Source organism: Pezoporus wallicus, unplaced genomic scaffold (genome assembly GCF_028554395.1).
Source record: "Pezoporus wallicus isolate ANWC-B61680 ecotype Strahan unplaced genomic scaffold, APGP_CSIRO_Pwel_v1 contig_6428, whole genome shotgun sequence".
Lineage (NCBI taxonomy): Eukaryota > Metazoa > Chordata > Aves > Psittaciformes > Psittacidae > Pezoporus > Pezoporus wallicus.
This window is the reverse complement of record NW_026639269.1, coordinates 4,456,119-4,474,748: the sequence shown is the minus strand read 5'-3', so window position 1 is coordinate 4,474,748 and position 18,630 is coordinate 4,456,119. Positions and strand designations below refer to the sequence as shown.

At 41.5% G+C, this 18,630-nt stretch overlaps 1 protein-coding gene across 6 annotated transcripts in view; it reads right to left on the bottom strand.

The window, feature by feature from the left end:
- Nucleotides 1–16,474, bottom strand: part of PHF3 (PHD finger protein 3) — a 51,165-nt gene extending 34,691 nt beyond the window's left edge. For 3 of the 6 annotated variants that reach the window (XM_057414099.1, XM_057414100.1, XM_057414098.1), the window contains exon 1: nucleotides 16,302–16,473. Coding sequence is in view for 1 of the 6 variants with exons in the window: in XM_057414095.1 (XP_057270078.1) it covers nucleotides 5,477–5,720 (244 nt within the window). In the remaining 5 variants the exon portion in view is untranslated. Of the gene's footprint in view, nucleotides 1–5,476; nucleotides 5,746–16,301 lie in introns of those variants that run through there. The other 3 variants (XM_057414095.1, XM_057414102.1, XM_057414101.1) reach the window with 3 other exon arrangements.
- Between the last annotated feature and the right edge of the window lie 2,156 nt (nucleotides 16,475–18,630).

Genomic DNA, 18,630 nt, shown 5'->3' with positions numbered 1-18,630 from the left:
CGCCCAAACAGGACACTATCTAAAGAAAAGACACACTTGTAGTCAAAACAATTGGTTTGTCTTCAGAGATTCAGTAGGTGATCATGATTTTAGCAGAGGTAATGCTGCTTTCAATAGAAGTCATGAAAACAGTCTAAAACTAGAAAGAACAGACTGCATCTGAGTGAAACAATTTCCCAGCAGCAATACAGAGGGACAGGAAAAAAAAGGACAATTAAAAGATGTCCTTAAGAGTCTTAGTACACTCTTGTAGGGTCAGTTTTCCTCATCATTAATGAGAAACACCTGATTTAATAAACACTCAAACTAAATTGGTTTGATTTTTTATTATTAAATCCAGAAATGTTTCCAGATGATACGCAATTCAAATTCCATTACCTCTATTACATGTATAATCAAACTGCCCCAGTAAATGACAACCTGAAAAGCTATGGAACTTGTGATAGCTGAGAAATACAAATGTAGTGTGAGTGTTGGTTATTTAGTTCAACTGCATGTGACCAGTCTGACTTGCTATGCTCACAAGCTTATAAAAGTAGTGGATAAGGTTCCAGCATGTCTTCCAGCAGGAAATTACAGAAGAAATCAGAAAATTTATCACTAGGGTACCATCCAAAGCTGAAAAAAAAGTGTTGCTCTCAAGAGTTAAGTCACATTCTAAGCTTCAGAAGTTTTCACTTCTGACCAATGAATTGCTCAGGAGAAACAAACAAAAAAACCCCCACAATACAGCAGAACCACACTTCCACACCCACCCATACCACGCAAACATTAAAAATGCCAAAGAGCCCCTCCTGTGTCAGTCATTCAGTTCTTGGAAGAACAGCCACCAGACCACTCTGATGACCAGAAACACACACCTAAAACATGGTATCGGACACTTTTGCTTGTTTCAAGAACTTTGGTTGCCCTTAGCTCTCAAAAGCCTCATTTTGTCAAATTCTGTCCTTCAACTGGCAAAGACAGCGCATGTATCTGCTTCCCCTATCAACAGTAGGTCTTACTGCTAATACCTACTTCAGTAAACTGCTTCTTCCACTACTGCTAAGGCTCCTAGGAGCTGCAGTGAATAATAAGATCTGTGGACAGCTTTTACCTTGATTCATTCAATAACAGAAAACTTCCTAACTGTCCTATAAGAGCAGCAGTCTGCTCTCTCTAACTCCACAAACCTGCAACTCAGCTACATCTTTACAGTTCAGCAGTCACTCTTCACAAACACATCCTAAAAGGATTTCAGCATAACATCTGTTATTTTGACCCATAACCTTTCCAGCTTATGAGAAGGTCTGAGTTCCTTCTACATCTGCTCAAAGCCATTACCAGGATCACCTGCAAAGAATCTTCTCCAAATATGTAACTTCAATGAAAATTGAACAAGACAACCCTATTCAGTTACTCAGTGGCAATCACCAAGCCAGCTCACAAGAGTAGACAAAGATCAACAATGTAACCTAACTGAAGGACTCATTTTGATCCAGCACAAACTGGATTCAGGCCAAGACATGAACACAAGACTACTTTACTGGTACTGATACAGTTCTTCCTATCAATAGATAGGAAACAGACATCCATTCTATACTCCTTATTGTTTGTCACACACCAGTACTTTTGATTATGAGATACTGCTCCAGCAGGGGGATTGGACTAGATGATCTTTCGAGGTCCCTTCCAATCTCTAGCATACTGTGATACTGTGATACTGAGTACAAGGAGGATGTGGACTAAAAGGCTCTGGGACACCCTCCTGCAGCCTTCCAATACTTAAAGATTCTACAAATGACAGGGACAGACTTTTTAGAGGGCTTATTGCAACAGGACAAAGGGTAGTGGTTTTAAACTAAAAGAGGGTAGATTCAGCCTAGATATTAGGAAGAAATTTTTTACAATGAGGATGACACCTGGAACAGGTTGCCCAGAGAGGCAATAGATGCCACATCCCTGGAAAACTTCAAGGTCAGGTTGAACAGGGCTCTGACCAACTTGGTCTAGTTGAAGATGTCCCTGCTCTGCTCCTTGCAGAGGGGTTGGACTAGATGACCTTTAAAAGTTCCTTCCAACCCAAGCTATTCTACGATTCCATGCTACCATCCTCCCCAAGAGAAGCACTTCTAATCCAACTCACAAAACTTGCGTTGTCTGGATAGATGCCTCTAACAAGCACTGACTGGAAATTAAACTTCAACTCACAGAAAGCTATGTGTTTCTGTCTTACAGACAAGTACGTGAGCTGTTTAAAAAACATACTGGTAGCAATTGGTTACATGACATACAGTCATATAACTGGTAACTCAGCATACAGAGCTTGCTACGAACAAAAAAGCTAGTTCATGGTAAATGATGTGCAATATAAACCCGGAAGCTAAGCAAGACAGATGCAATGTTGATAAGTAATAACTCTGGATTAGGCCTGTAAATAACACCCAACAAGAACTAATGTCAATGTAGCTGTAAGAAAAATAGCAAACAAACTCATACTCAAACCCAAGTTATGAGCAAGAGAGAAAGCGTCCTTGGACAAAAAGATCTGATCTCCAAAATGAGGCAGAGAAAATGTCACGATCACGAGTAATTTGGTATGTGAGTAAGCATGCCTGAAACGAGTCTTTCTCAAAGCTTCTGCCACTCACATATACCCATGTTCACCTGAGAAATTTCATACTTAGAACATGGTACAAGCTCCTTGGGTTGAAAGACTATAGTGTCTTGGTTTGTGTACACATTTACAAATACTCTTGAACTCTGCTCAAACCAGGCTTTCAAAGAAGTATTAGTTAGCCACACCTTCTGCTCCTCCATGTTGTCTATGATACCTAATACCACTTTAGGCGACTCACCTCCTCAGTCCAACTACTTTTACCTTTATGTCTTCAGCTTCCTCACAGCAATCAAATAAGCTATAGCATGAAATCTTCACCACTTTAAAAACTGGACTGAAGAGAGTACATTCCAGTTATTCATGGAGCAGTCTGTCCTTTGCTGGCTCTCTGAACTAATTTCCATGAGCATTTTGTTCTTTTTCTTAAACAGTTCCATGGTCTAGGCATGGATTACGCAAAATACTGTTTGAAGGTCTAAAATAAATTGTAGTAAATAAATCTGTACCTCTGGAAAAAGTTAACTTTAACTCTTTTCTTCCTGAATGGTATCAATACCATAAAAACCACCATCATCTATCATTCCAGCATCTCCTAAGTCTTGCCCTCATTAACTTAAATAGGTAACAACAAATGTACCTCAACCTAGTAAAACTTTACTGACAATACATTTTTCTAAGTACAATTATAGCCCTAGTGAAAGAGCCAATAACAAACCATTCTGTTACCATACTGCTTAAAGCAACAGGGGGCTAAGGGGTAAGAACTGGAAGGATCAGAATAAAGCACACCATCATTCCATATGACACACCAATGGAGTTGTAGCTCTAAGGATGCAAGTAAGGCAAGTTTTGTGGGAAAGAACTGCGCTTTTTTATTTTTTAGACAAATTGATGTTGGTGCAAAGATTAGCTTTCACACATAATGCCTGGGAAAAAAAAACAAAACCAAACAACAGGCTTTGTAAGTATAATTCTTACCAAGGGTACTATTATCTTGTATGACTGCATTCTTACCAGCAGACTACATAAGCTGTGTTAGATCACCAGTGGTCTCCGACAGATCAAATCAATCATGAGCTGTATGAATACTCAAGGAAGAAAGACACGCAAAGAATCTTTCCTTTAACCTGATAATTGTTATTCTCAACTAAACAAAAACCCTATAAATATATACTGTGGTCCTACCATCTCAGAATAGGGACAGTTCTTATCAAGACCTAGAAAGAATAAGCAACAGCAAGAACATTTCATGTCTGTTTGAATGCATACTACATTAATTCGAAATTGTATGTTTTCATTTATTTACTGAAATATGGCTCTACTCTTGCTTTCAGATTAAAAAAAAAAATTTAAATTAACAAACTCCTCTAAATCTAATCAGTTTTTGATTCCCTTAGCCTGCATACAGACTGAAATAACAGCCCTCACATAAGAGAGTTAGCTTGCTTATTTTAATGGACCTGAAAAATTGTGATTATTTTACCATCAGTAGTATTAATTATTGCACTGCTGATTACTTTTAGGATAAATATGTGCCAAGAAGCCCTCAAAAGTCTCCCTACAACTGCAACCAATGGTTAATTAAAAAAACCAGTATAGGTTTACTAGAGGCTGCACAGGATGCAATGTGAAAAAAGGATCTGCATCACTGTTTTATTGGAAGGAAATAAAAAAAAAATTAGAGGAGGAATTTGGTTGTGTACGTTGTACACTCATGCACATTAAGACCGACATGCTTTTGTTTTGGGGATTACAAAAATGTATGAGGATACAGACTACAGACAGAATAACAAAAATATTAAGGATGGCCTCAAATAATATCCTACTAAAGTAGTAAAGACCAAATGTCTTGTTCTGGCTTTGTAGTTTGCTTTTCAATCACCCCAAGTCAGTATTACCTCTTATTTACAGGTTGGGTTTGTTTTGGTTGTTTTTTTTTAATCTCTGTACTGTAACAGACTTAGTGAGGGTGAGAATTTAGTCTGCTAGTAGGAACACGAGCTATCTATTGCATCAGAAAATGACTGGGATTTTCAGAAACAGCTATAAAAGTTACTGGAAAAAATACATGTTGACATAATCAAAGTGACCTACACCACCTTTCAGTAATGAACCCAAGATTTTTTTTTTTTTTAACTTTCACTCAAATAGAAAAATATTAAGCAGAGTGTCCTTTCGTCTCTTACAACAAGCTGGTTTCATTATTCTAACTGTTCATCAATATAAAGAATTTTAGCGACTGCTCACCCTTTAAAAAAAAAAACAAAAAAAAACATACACACACACACACAAAAAAAAGCATCCTTCAAAAACTACTCCACAACACCTAAAATTATTTTTTTTTAAAACTTTTCTCTAAACTGTTTCCAAACAGTAAACAAAAAAAGAGAACTGTATTACCATTGAGGGTTTTGCCTGAAGTCAACCAAACCAAAGCACCCAGAATCCATATCAACCCAGTACTAGAATGCCTAGAACTAAACAAATAACCCTGAGGTCAGAGCAGTAATTCGTACAACTCTCATACTCCTACTGCTAATCCAGAATTACTACATTTTTTTAAGACAACTAGCAACTTCACTGATGAGGCACAGTATGTACTCTAAACAAATCATGACTTTAATTTGGAATAATTTACACGTACTCAAGGCAAAGCCTAAATTACTCCTGATCCAGATTAGGAGCCCTCCTCTACGGTTAAGCAACGAAGTTAAAAAGAACTGCAAGTAGTTTACATGCCAGGCATGTAAGCAGCGTAACAAAAAGGGCAGGAAGGAGACAGAAATCCCAAAGTAATACTTCTACATCACAAAAAAGGGTTTGTACTAGAGTATAACTGTAATTTAAATTGTAATCTTAAAAAATTATAAGATTTACCTGTTGAACAAGGCATCTGGAAATTGGGATCATTGCTATCCAAAACAGGCAAACAGAACTGTGCACTTGCAGATCCTAGCATAGGATCCTTATCGCTGAGCATGTTCTTCAGCGAATCCTCTAAGACATTTTGACTTGTACTAAAATCCTCACAGCCTTCATTCTCCAGGTTGGATCCTAGAAATAGGGCATCATCTAAGTGTTCAGTAGGAATTAAATGGTTAAATGTATCAACTATATCCATGAAGAGTCCTGTGTGTCTTTCAGCCCTATAGAAAGACAAGAAAAATACCATAAGAAAATAAGCTACAAATTATAAAACACCTAAGAAAACAGCAAATTGTTTTGGCTGCTGTGTTTTATAAAGAATGCTTAAGGTATTTTAGAATTGTAACAAACAGAAGAATCTGCTTATGCCTCAGGACGGCTGACTGCACAGCGAAAGATCAATTCTCCAACTGATTATTTAAAAAAAGAAATACCATGCTAAGTTAATATAAACTCTGCTATCAGTATCAGAGTACTGCCACTTCTACAGTGTGGGTAACTGAAACACCTCCTTTCTAAAATTTGTTTAAACCTTAACCAACCCAAAGAAGTGGGACACTGGGGGGGGGGGGGGGGGGGGGGGGGGGGGAATAAAACTAACCTGGTTAACAGCACTGCTAGTATACCTCACCTTTAAATGTGAAAAAGGTGAGGTCAGCTTCTACCAACACCAGTGGAGCTGAGAAGGCTCAGGAGCCTGACACACCAGGCCCAAAACTGAGAAGAACTGTATTGTTCATAAAAGAACTACCAAGTACTTCATAACAAGAAACTATTTTTAAGCAGCAAGGCCTTATTATTTTTCACTTATCATTAAATTCAATAAAGTTACAGAAACTTTAGATTAAAACCTGACCTCAATCAAGTACATGAGAACTCTGAGCGGCCTTCAAAACAGCCAGCAGCCTTTTAGAAGTTTCCATTTTGAAGAAGTTTAGGTAAAACTGAAGGAACTGTATTCAAAGCTGGCACCTGCATTCTACAACAAGGTATTTTCTAGATCCCTGAAGTGAGATACAGCAGAAATGCAACTACTGCAGCAGAGATTCAACTAATAAGAATGTATGACACAACACAGTAGAAAAAAAAGTTATCAAAGTGCTTCTTCAGAACCTTAGCATAAGCACATCTTAGAGTGGAAAGAGAGAATTATAGCAAATATCATCACAGAAGCAAGGAAAATGGAGTAGTGCAGCAGTGCCTGGCTTAATTTGGTATAAAGGAAAGTCTGAGAGACCAGTTTTGGCATACACAAAGCTGTTCAAGCTTTGGGAACAGGAGAAGGACATACATTCTCTCCCTCTCCTTCCTTCATCATCCCTCTCCCACACACTAGACAGGATTTTTTTGTTTTGTTTTCTTTTTTTTTAATGAACACACTAATTAAAGGAAAAGGAGGAGATTTAGAGTTTGCAGTGCTTGAATTACTTTCTAGACCCCTATTCCAAGCAACCTGCCACTATACAAATCCAAGTACCTCCTAATGCTTACTGTAACAGTAAATATGCTTCCTTATATGCATTAATGGGACATTTCTGGTTTAGCAATCAACAGGGGAAATCCTAGCCATACACATGTAAGAGCTCTGATACAATTTCAACCCTATTTACACAATTTATTTAATTTCCAAAATTAACAAAAACTACACATGAGCATTAAAAAAATGTTTCTTTTTGCAATGTTTTTGTCTGTTTGTTGTTTTGTTGGGGTTTTGTTTGTCTGTTTGTGGGCTTTGTTTTTTATTTTTTGCTTTGTTTGCGGGGTTTGGGGGCTTTTTTTTTAAGTATGTCGGTCTTTCTTCCTTCTCCCACAGGGCAACTCAGGAGAACAATGGTCAGGTACAGCATTATGCCTTTGAAGAGCACAGTGCCTTTACAGTATCTACACGCTAACCATGACAAAACAGTCTAATACACAATGTCCTACTGATGCAACAGCTAGCAAGAAGCAAAGTGAGGCCACAGCAGGTTGTTACAGTTTAAGCCCAGCTGGTAACTCAGAACGATGTAGCCACACTCCCCCCGCCACGTTCGTTCTCTCCCCGTGCCAGGAGGGATGGGGAGGAGAATTGAAATAATGTAACTCCCACGGGTTGAGATAAGAACAGTCCAGTAATTAAGGTATAACACAAATCACTACTGCTACCACCAATAATAATAATAATGACAAAGGAAATAACAAGGGAAGAGACATCAATTTGATGGATGGACCAGTGTGGGCTTGCAGTCCAGAAAGCCAACCATATCCTGGGCTGCATCAAAAGGAGTGTGCCCAGCAGGTCAAAGGAGGCGATCCTGCCCCTCCACTCTGCTCTTGTGAGAACTCACCTGGACTATTGTGTGCGGGTCTGGTGTTCTCAACATAAAAAGGATACCTCCCGTATTAAGACAGGCTGAGGAAGTTGGGGCTATTCAGCCTGGAGAAGAGAAGGCTGCGTGGAGACCTCATAGCAGCCTTCCAGTATCTGAAGGGGGCCTATAGGGATGCTGGGGAGGGACTCTTCATTAGGGACTGTAGTGACAGGACAAGGGGTAACAGGTTCAAACTTAAACAGGGGAAGTTTAGATTGGATATAAGGAGGAAATTCTTTCCTGTTAGGGTGGTGAGGCACTGGAATAGGTTGCCCAGGGAGGCTGTGAAGACTCCATCCCTGGCAGTGTTCAAGACCAGGTTGGACGAGGCCTTGGGTGAGATGGTTTAGTGTGAGTAGTCCCTGCCCATGGCAGGGGGGTTGGAACTAGATGATCTTAAGGTCCTTTCCAACCCTAACTATTCTATGATTCTAAGAGAATACAACCACTCACCACCCACTGACCGATACCCAGGCTGACCCAAGCAGTGATCTAGCCCTTCCAGGTAACTGCCCCCAGTTTATATACTGGGCATGACATGCTGTGGTATGGAATACCTCTTTGGCTAGTTTGGGTCAGGTGTCCTGTCTCTGCTTCCTCCTGGCTTCCCCTCCTCCCTGGCAGAGCATGAGACTCACAAAGTCCTTAGTCAGAGTAAACATTACCTAGCAACAACTAAAAACATTGGTGTTATCAGCATTGTTCCCAGGCTGAAAGTCAAAAACACAGCACTGCAGCAGCTACTAAGAAGGAGGAAAATGAATGCTACTGCTGAACCCAGGACACAGGTGCATTTAATAAGCATCTAAGAGTCACACAGCAGCAAGTGTGTCACAACTTTAAGCTCCCTCACCAAAAAATGGACTATTCTTACCAAGCAATGCAGTGCTTCTACACTTGCTTGTACACCATGCCAACTAGCACTTATAGCCCACATTCCTTGTGCAGTTGCCAAAATAATTTCCTGATCTGGCAAACTAACTGCTGCTGAGGAAGCCCGCTGCACTGCATAATCCGTATTTATTATGCCATGTAGTTACAACAATCTGATACTACAGAGGATAAAATGCACGAGCTGCAGTGGCTTAAAGTAAGCAAATTATTATGAATGCCCCAATACAGTACTTTCAAATACCTTCCTGTAAAGTTTATGGTTTTTTTTCATATTAGCACAGTAGCACAAGAGTAACAGATAAAGGGAACCCTGACACTAACAACAGAACACCTCTGAATTACTACAAGAAACCTTTTGTACCCAAAATTAAAGAGCGGCAGGGCCTTTGAACACATTTACAATAATGCACCTCCAGGTTTTCTTTCTGGAACGAAGGGGAACACTTATATAATTGTTACTCAAACACTGCTGTTACCAAAGCAGCTCTCACCTCTTCATTAGGAACAGTGTTAAGTAGCAAAGCTCAAGCAGGATGTTAGCTCTTGCTAAAGAAATTACTCCTGACAGAAATTAACCTGACTTCAGCAATGTGATGAGAAAAGAATACCAGCAAGTTTTGCCAGACTACCATGCAGCCATTCAGAACACTAAAAGCACTGCAAAATAACTGTGAAAGCAGCTATACATACAATGGCCACAGCCACCTTCAATGACACCTAACTAGTTATTAAAGAAAATTCAAGAGGAATTTTCTACAATATGAATACATATCAAAACTTCAAGGCATGAAACAAATTTTTGCTTTACCTCATTCAAGAAACCACTGTTCAGTTCTTTGCATAACTTTGCATAAATCAAGTTTAGAAAATTATTTCTAGCATTACTAGATTCATGTGAAGTGTAGTATCTGTGGGACTGACAATGAAAGACACACTTCCTGCTACACAGCTGACTGTTCGAAACAGTTGCTACAAGAAAAAAAAAAAAATCTGCCCTTACACAATGCCTAAAGTGTATGCATTTTGAACGGTTTATTTTGCATTTGAAACACACTGAAAAAAGTAGCCAGAGGTAAAAGTAAAAACAGAGTTTAGTTTTTCATGGTCACTTATTTCCAAAGATAATTCTAACCACCTGGAGGAGGAATTCATTGTTCCCCTGAAAAACAGCTGTGTCCTCCACTTGAACCTTAAAGGCCAATGGCTTAGCATCACTCACAGCAAAAGTGCACATACCAAGCATACCCCCACCATGCAATAATTCAAAAGTGCTTTCCCACTGGGTAGTTAATCAGAAGCAACAGAATATGGAAAGTCTCATGTATGGAGAACCACTGAGAAGAGGAGCATTCAAAAACAAGGCAAAGGAGAAAATGACAGAGGAGGAAGTCTGAGCCAGGTTCAGTCTGGACAGACATGAAACTTCTACCTGCTGGCTCCTGCAACACCAGGGCATGTACTGAGACTGCGACAGCACACAGCATAGCAAGACACAGGAGTGTGGAAGCAACAAGATCTGACCATCAAGAAAAGCTTAAGGTACAGAAAGCATTCTCCTTGATTCCTTAAATAAAGTACCTTTCTCTTACATTTTTAAGACTGATTTGTTTCAAACAGCCTCCCCACTGCAACAGCAGGTACTCACAGAAGTAACCCACCAACTGGAATCTTTCATCACTGACTGCATCACTAAAAACAACCATGTTAAAGAGAAAAAGCATGTCAATTAAATATGACTTCCCGAATCTCACTCACGTTATGTTTACCATAAAATCCCTTCATGGTCTCAATGTCATTTCCTTTTTCAGCCTGAGTCAGCTTAAAAAAAAAGAAAAATTTCTTCAGCTGCTGAATTAGTTCAAGTCAGGGATGTCATAATATCACCTTTGGAGACCAGTAATGAGTAACGAGTAGTGTCCCTCAGGGATCGGTGTTGGGACCGGTCTTTTTCAACATCTTTGTCGCTGACATGGACAGTGGGATTGAGTGCACCCTCAGCAAGTTTGCCAATGACACCAAGCTGTGTGGTTCGGTTGATAGGCTGGAGGGAAGCAATGTCATCCAGAGGGACCTTGACATGCTTGTGAGGTGGGCTGATGGCAACCTCATGAAGTTTAACCATGCCAAGTGCAAGGTCCTACACCTGGGTCGGAGCAATCCCAGGCACAGCTACAGGTTGGGCAGAGAAGAGATTCAGAGCAGCCCTGCGGAGAAAGACTTGGGGGTGTCGGTTGATGAGAAAATGAACATGAGCTAGCAGTGCGCGCTTGCAGCCCAGAAAGCCAACCGTATCCTGGGCTGCATCAAAAGGAGTGCGACCACCAGGTTTCATACTTTTAAATAACATTCACTGTAATTACTTTCTCTCCTCCCCTCTCTGCCCAGGGTGTGACTTTCAGGTGTTATCTTTCATTTTAAACTTGACACTCATATATTAGCTTCTATTTTAAATTTAGGAATATAGAATAGAAGTTCCTGTATGTTTAATGACTGTGAATTTAAAAAAAAAAATCTGGCTTATGAAAGTCCTCAGAAGTTAGACTTCAGAAACATACAATATTTCTATAAAGAAACTTAACAAAAAATGCCTAAATTGGGAATAAGGGGGATCTGAATGAACATAACCAAATAAAGGAAAAAACTCTTACACTGTTTATTTAGAATACTCAAAATCCTAGCTGTTTAATATCCTATCCACTTTATTGACCTACCTGAATCAGTGAGTTTGAGGCTGCTGAAGATCACAGTTACTTCCATTTCATGTATGTACCTTTCTTAATAGTGTCTGGTGCTTCAAATTCAGTGAACTCATCTAGTACTTTTAAAAGCTTTTGTAAATCTAGTTATTGACTGGACTGTGTTGGAAACATCGCAACACTCAAAATACAAGACTTGATCTCTTAACCTGTAAACACCTTCCTTTAGCTTACCCATGGGCCAAATGACTGAGAGCAAGGACTAGTCATAACAGTAACATACTCCATAAAAAAAAATCCCTATTATATTTATTTCTTCAAGTAGTAATAATAAATGCTGGTCAGAAAAGTATACAAAAAGAACAGAGCTATTTGGATAAATAGCACCTTCAATGTCAAAAGACATGGGAAAAGCTGACCCCACACTGTCACAGAGGAATCAAATGATAACTTTTCATCAAAAGAGGGAAACTGCACTGTAATCGAAAGTTACAAATTTTCAATTCAATTAGGAAATTAAATTAGGGAACACCACAGGCAGGTAATAATAAAAAATAAAAAATCCTCACCCAAGTCTTCTGGCAAATACTATAACCTAAAAAGAGCATTCAAGGTAATCAAAGTATAAAATGCCTGTCTTTGTTCACTGGAGCTGTGATGTTGGACCATCCCATGTGCTCACTGATACCTTCCCCTTCCTCATCTACACAACTTTAAAGTTTAAGGTCACAAGCACCTAACTGAAAATTAATGTGAAGTGTGTTTTAAGCACTAGCAGCTGCACTCATGACACACACGGATACTACAGGACCAAACACCAAACCCAAGAACCAGGTCCTCTACAGTAACAGATCTTGGCCAACTGAGCTCACAGTCTAAACACATCACAGGATAAGAAAAGGAAGTCAATACCAGAGAGTGCATCAGTGGCAGAGCTGACAAGAAAACTTCAACTCTACAACTCTCACGCTAATGCACTTTCTACTCTGGTTCACACTGGCTCAAATCCCATCATCTAGGGCAATCTTCAGGAACTGACTTAGCTTGCAAAACATTTTTGATGGGACAAGCTCTTTGATTTATGAGCATATGAACTGCAAAGCAGCCCCCAAAAACCACATTCAGAACTGTTAAAAAGCATTTCAATGTCTTTTCTCAAAAAAAAAAAAAAAAACCCAACCCCCCCCCCCCCCCCCCCCAAAAAAAAACACCACTTGGATAGAACGTGGTTTGCTGAGCTTTGGCCTTTGAGCATAATAAAATTTGATCTTCCTTATTTACCCATCTCACATTGAACAGGACACTGTCAAAGACCTGCCTAACAGCTATATATACTTAACAGGTTCATCTTAAACACCAGTATTACTGCAAAGGAGGCCCAGGTATACTAACAAAAACTGTATGCCAGAAACATCTACCTATAAGTATGCATACACCATACGTTGCCTTATATAAATCCCCTATTTATTATTTACTATTTAATCCCACATTTAAAAATCAAAGATACAGCTTTTAGTGGCACCAAAACCAAAGCCCTGTCACAAATCAAAGAAACACAAATCTGAGCATTTAATTTGTTCTCAACCAGCTCTTCTACACTATTTTTGTGTTCTACTCACCCTAGTCTTCAGACACCAACTGACACGAATCTTAGCATTCTGCTACTGAAATCTCAATAGTCTGACACATTAAGTAATAATCACATCCCAAAAATCTGTCTATAATCTGAGGCTTGCTGCTGTCCTCACTGACACAGGAGATCCCTTACTCCTTGTTATCATGGCATTTGAAGAAAAGCAGACAGCTCAAGGTATTCTCTTTATTAAACCTTCACTATCCAAAAGAATTACATTCACCAGCCACAACTACAACTCATTTCAGTGAAGAAGAAAAAGTAAATTTCAAAGGATTTAATCAGAATAGAATGAAATGCAGAAAAAGTACAGAGAAGCCTTTTCTTAATCAAGATCAAATTATTATATCACAGAAAATCAACTGTTATCTTTGAACAGACTTACTTCCCCAAAAATACCCAAAAAATTCCTCACCCTCACTTTACAGCTAGAAGAGGCACACTGCTGCACTAGAAGTTGCGATCTGTTACAAATATGTCTTTAACTTTTAAAATCTTGCAAATTTATTTTGTAAAGTACATTGTTTTCACTTGCTGTACCATCAATGAATACTCTTGAATACCACAAATATTATACACCATTCTATTATTCTCTCCATCACTAAATCTAACTCTAGAATTTTGTAAGAGACATTTCTCTGAAAAGAAAAAGATGAGGATTATTTTTCCATCACTACTGCTATGCACTTCAACTCTTTTCCAGCCTCAAGTTCCTCAAGTATTGTTTTAAGTATTTCCAGCTTAAACACAGTATAAATGGGAAGCTGTGTAACATGTTACACGGATTATCTGTCAGTCACCCAAACAGAATAATTTCATTTGTAATATCTTTTAAACTTGTCAGCATTTCTCTGATAATGACTAATTTGGAAACACACATTGGAGTGTTTTTCAGAAGTATTTAGAAGCTTAATGGCTTCTTCATTCCACAGGAATATATCAACCATCACATAGTTATATTGGCACCACTCAGGCAGGTATCACAAGTTGTCTGTATTTTTTGCTTTTTGCTCCTACATAACAGTCACTCATATCCCCATTTAGTGGACACTGCCATTGCTACCTCATAATATTGCCTTTCAAGAATATTCCCTTGCCATTACAACAAACAAACACCTTTCCGGCATAGCATGCCTGAATAATACAATAAAACAATCAAAATTGATTATTTCCTACAAATAATTTATCTCCCCTTATTATTTTTAAGACTTGGATATAATGATATTTAAGTTGACCAGGGAAAAGCACATTTTTTTAATATAAACTTCCATTAAAATAACAGCTTAGAAAACCATCATACAGCATACATCCACTCAAGTCTTTGCACAACATTAGTAGTATTTACTCCAGGAGGTAGAGCTCAGCTTTCTAAAAAGAGGAGGTTGCAAAGTATGGCTGATAAGAATTGCAGATGTTTTAGAGCTTTTCTTTTCTTAAGAACACCTTACTACTGTATTGAATTATTTCAGTTAACTATACTGAATTAGATCTAGAGAACACAGTTTGTAGTTAGGTGTCCTTTCAGCTACTTGAAATTCCTGAGAGTTTGTAAATATAAAATGCACATAAAAACCGAATGACTGAGTCATGGGCAATGACAGCTGAAAAAAATTTAGGTGTTCAGAACTGTGTATTTCTATGCATTATATTTAAAGCTAACTACAGAATTGAAAGCAGAAGATACTTGGTAAAGCAAATAAGGGAGCTGAATAGCAGTTTCATTGTGGGCTACACACTAAGTGTAATTACTCCAAGACATAAAATCCTAGTTTTCATGATTTCCCTTACACTGTGTTCCAAACCTCAAAATATTAATTTACTAATCAAAACAAAGCATGAATTAATGGTGTTAAAGAGATGCTGTATGTTTACCATCCTTTCATTTAATCCTACAATATTTCCACGGGTTAGTGATGTTATCATCCATTTTCATAACTGCAAATGTATAGAAATTACATAATGGATTAACAGCTACATAAAAGACAACACCACAGCTACAATTTGTATGGTGCAGCTGTTGTCATCACATGCTCCTGTATTCCCTTCCTCACTTTCATGCTTCATTCTACTGCTTATTTCTACTAACTACACAGCACAGAGTGCTCTTCTAGACCCTTACTTCATAGCTGTAACAGGTCTCTGTTGTGCAGACCATACAGAAAGCACACTCGCAATCATTTGAGCAATGGCTCTTCTATAGCCTCACAGATACCGATTACTAGCATTCCAGTAGCAAGCAAGAAGTGTGGACACATTCCCTCAAAAAGAGCATCTCATACAAGAACAGGACCTGGAAATATTACCAGGCCACTGAATCCCCCAGATACTGCCGATGACCACATTTTCTCCTGCACTTCCTACAGTGGGTATTATACACAAGAGTTAAACACAGAAATTGTTGATGATGCTAAGTTTGAGAGACGGGAGGAGGAGCCCGGAACGGGTCAGACCAATAGCAGGAAGCACAGCGGGGTCTAAATTAGCGTTTGTTCCTCAGCGTTGTGTGGGGCAAGAAGGCATCAGCGGCTCATGAGATAAGATGGGAAGGGACAAGCACTGCTAAGAAGGGGCAAGACCTACTAAACACAGGGCAGGAGAAGCGGTGCGGGAAAGCCAGCCGCAGCACGACTGCAGGCAGGGGGCCTTCGGCAGGGTGCCGCACGGAAGCCGGGGCGGGCGGAGAACGGAAAGACCGCCGCAGCCAGCGAAGCCGGGGCCAGAGCGCCACGCCAGAGGGCAGGGCAAGGAGCCCGGGCCACGGCCTCCGTGGGGCCGCAGAGCTCAGCCTCCGCAAGGTCAGCACCAGCCCGCGAGGCCGTGCCCGGGCGGAACGCTGCGGGGCGGCCGCGGCTCGCACAGAAAGCGTCCCCGGGCCTGCTGCCAGACCGTGAGCAGCCTCTCCACAACTGCCACCGTCCGCATCGCCTCCGCGTATAGCCCATGCCAGCGGCTCCGCGTCAGAAGCAGGCCGCTTCCACCTGGGCCACCCCACCGCACCGGGCTCAGGCGTCAGGCCAGGCCAAGACAGGCCGCGGCCCTGCCGCCGTAGCAGGCCCAGCCCAGCTCAGCTCAGCCCTGCCCGGCCGCCCCCCGCGCCCCGGCGAAGGCAGGACGAGGCCGCGCAACCTGGCTGTCCCCGCCGCTCCCCCTCTAACTCCTTTACTTGCCGCAGTCCGCAGCGCTGCCCGGCAGTGGTAACTCACCCTGCTCCGCTGCCCAGCGCTAACCCGGAGCCGCGGAGTGAAGGATGCAGCGGCCGCGCCGCAGGGAGAAAGGGCGGTGCACGCAGCCCCACGGCCTGCGGGAGCGGGGTGCGCGCGGGCTGCCTCAGCGCCGGTGGTCCCGCCCGGCCTGGCCTGGCCTGGCCTGGCTCGGCTCGGCGTCCCGGCCGCGTGCCCGTTGCCCCTTAGGCGCGCCCCCGCGGCGTCAGGAGAGCCGCGCCGGGCCCGGGCGCTCACGTGACGCCCCTGTTTACGGGGGGGCGGGGAGGAGGCTGCGGTGCGCAGGCGCTGGGCTGGGTTGGGCCCGGGCTTAGCGGGGAGTTTTCCGGGGGTTTGGTGCTTCTCGCTGCTTGCTTTTGGGGGGACCCGCTGTTCCTGGGTACAGCCGCCACGCGTCGTGAGGGCCCCGCCACCGGAGCTGGCCTGCATGGCGCGCCTGGCGCGTCCCGGGCACTTGCGAAGGCGGGGACCTCGGGGCCGCAGCGCCGAGCAACGCGCATGGCAGGGCTCGAGCTGCGGGTCGGTGAGGGCTGGCAGCCGCATACCCCCTTAAGGCCAAAGCAGAGGAGACAGGCGGGAGCAGGGCGCTGCCCTAGGAGGGGATGGCGGGCCCGGCACCGCGCTGATGGGCGCGACTGTAACTGAGGCCTTTGCAAACGGCAGATGTTCCTCGGAGCAGTCAGTGTTACGCAATCTGCCTGGTGTCGGTTCTTCCTGTGTGCCGGCCGGCGGCCTCGGGTAGGTTCCTCCAGCCGTCGGCGTGCCACGTTCATCGGTTGCTACAGGTTGAACAGGAGCGGTTTCCAGAGCCTGTCAGTCCCTGATGGGGGGCGCGTCTCTTGCTGCCTCTCGGCACGCGCGTTTCCTCCTTGACCTTCCCTTCTGCTATCAGTTTCTCCATAAGCACTATAGGTCCGTGTAGCACACACCTTGGCACAAATCCCCACCGAGCAGGCTTTTGTGGTGCGAGTTCGTCCAAGGCAGATGAATTCAAACTAAGGCATGTTAGATTCCGTCTCTTAACAGCGCTCATCCGAACCTCAAGTAACTTGGTCTCTACATAATGTTAGAAAAGGACTTTCAAGTTTGCATTATATCATTAGTTAAATGCAATGTTTGTATGCTTCTTTCAGCCTCATGGCTGGTATGAAGTGCAGTACTGGGGGTTTACTGCATATACCAAGTTGCAAATTGAATACACCCCCAAAAGAGAAACAAAGTTTTAACATTATTTCTAAAAGTCAAGTTTAGAATTACCTTCTGAATGAGTGTATTAATACTACCTTTATGTATTCCTCCTATTCTGTAATGAAATGCAAGCATCTTAGGAAGGCAGGACAAAAAGAATAACAAAAAGATGAAGTTAAAATGGATCATTTTTCTTTTTTTCTTTCAATTCTGCTTTCAGTCTTTGAGATGCCTATTCTCTAGGGCCTTCTGTGGTGCCATATAGGCTGAAATACATTAAACATTTCTCTTGCTATCATCACAGTGGGAAAGGAGGCTTTAAACTGAAGGCATGGTAACAGTGACATTTTCAGGCACTACACAGGGTAGTTGCAATAAGGTAGTAACACCTTTGAAGCAGAGCACAGCTTTTAACCTAGTTGGGTTTTTTTTTGTCTGTCCTTCTTGTATCACCTTTATGCAAATCACCACAAGGGTTTTTTTATTCCAGTTTTCTTCCCATGCCTTCCTAATTTCAGAAATTCTCACTCCTTTCCAAGGCAAGTGTCTTTAAAAAAATACAACTCTCTTACAATGTACAGAACTGAGCTACTGGGCTGGTCACGTAATTTCTTCAGAGGGTTTTTAAGCACAGTCTTTCAACAAGGTGCTAAACCTCTGACACATTGTCGAGATTATACTAAGAAATAAAATTACTATTGGAAGTGAAATCCAGTTGCATACTGAACGTCAGCAATTTTCCATCATTCAACCATTTTGATCTCATTGCTTTTGACACAAGCAGAAGGCAAAGCACTGTTAGTAATCTGATCATTGTTCATTACCCTATTCAGTTCTTTCTTTATGATTTCAAAAGTCACGTAACTCCACTGACCCATCTCAGTTTAATAGAGTTGGTATAATTTTACCATGACCCATGCTGTGAGAGTCCCTTTATAGTCAAGTTTGTCAGATAAATAATTACCTTGCCCACCTGTAGCACCTTCATTGTGGTTTAATTTAACAAAAAAGAAAAAAAAAAGAAAAAGAAAAAATCCACCTCAACAGACAATTTAATAGGTATTAGAGATCTTTGTATACAATGGCAGATCAGCTTTACCCAATTACAACTGCACCATCTGCT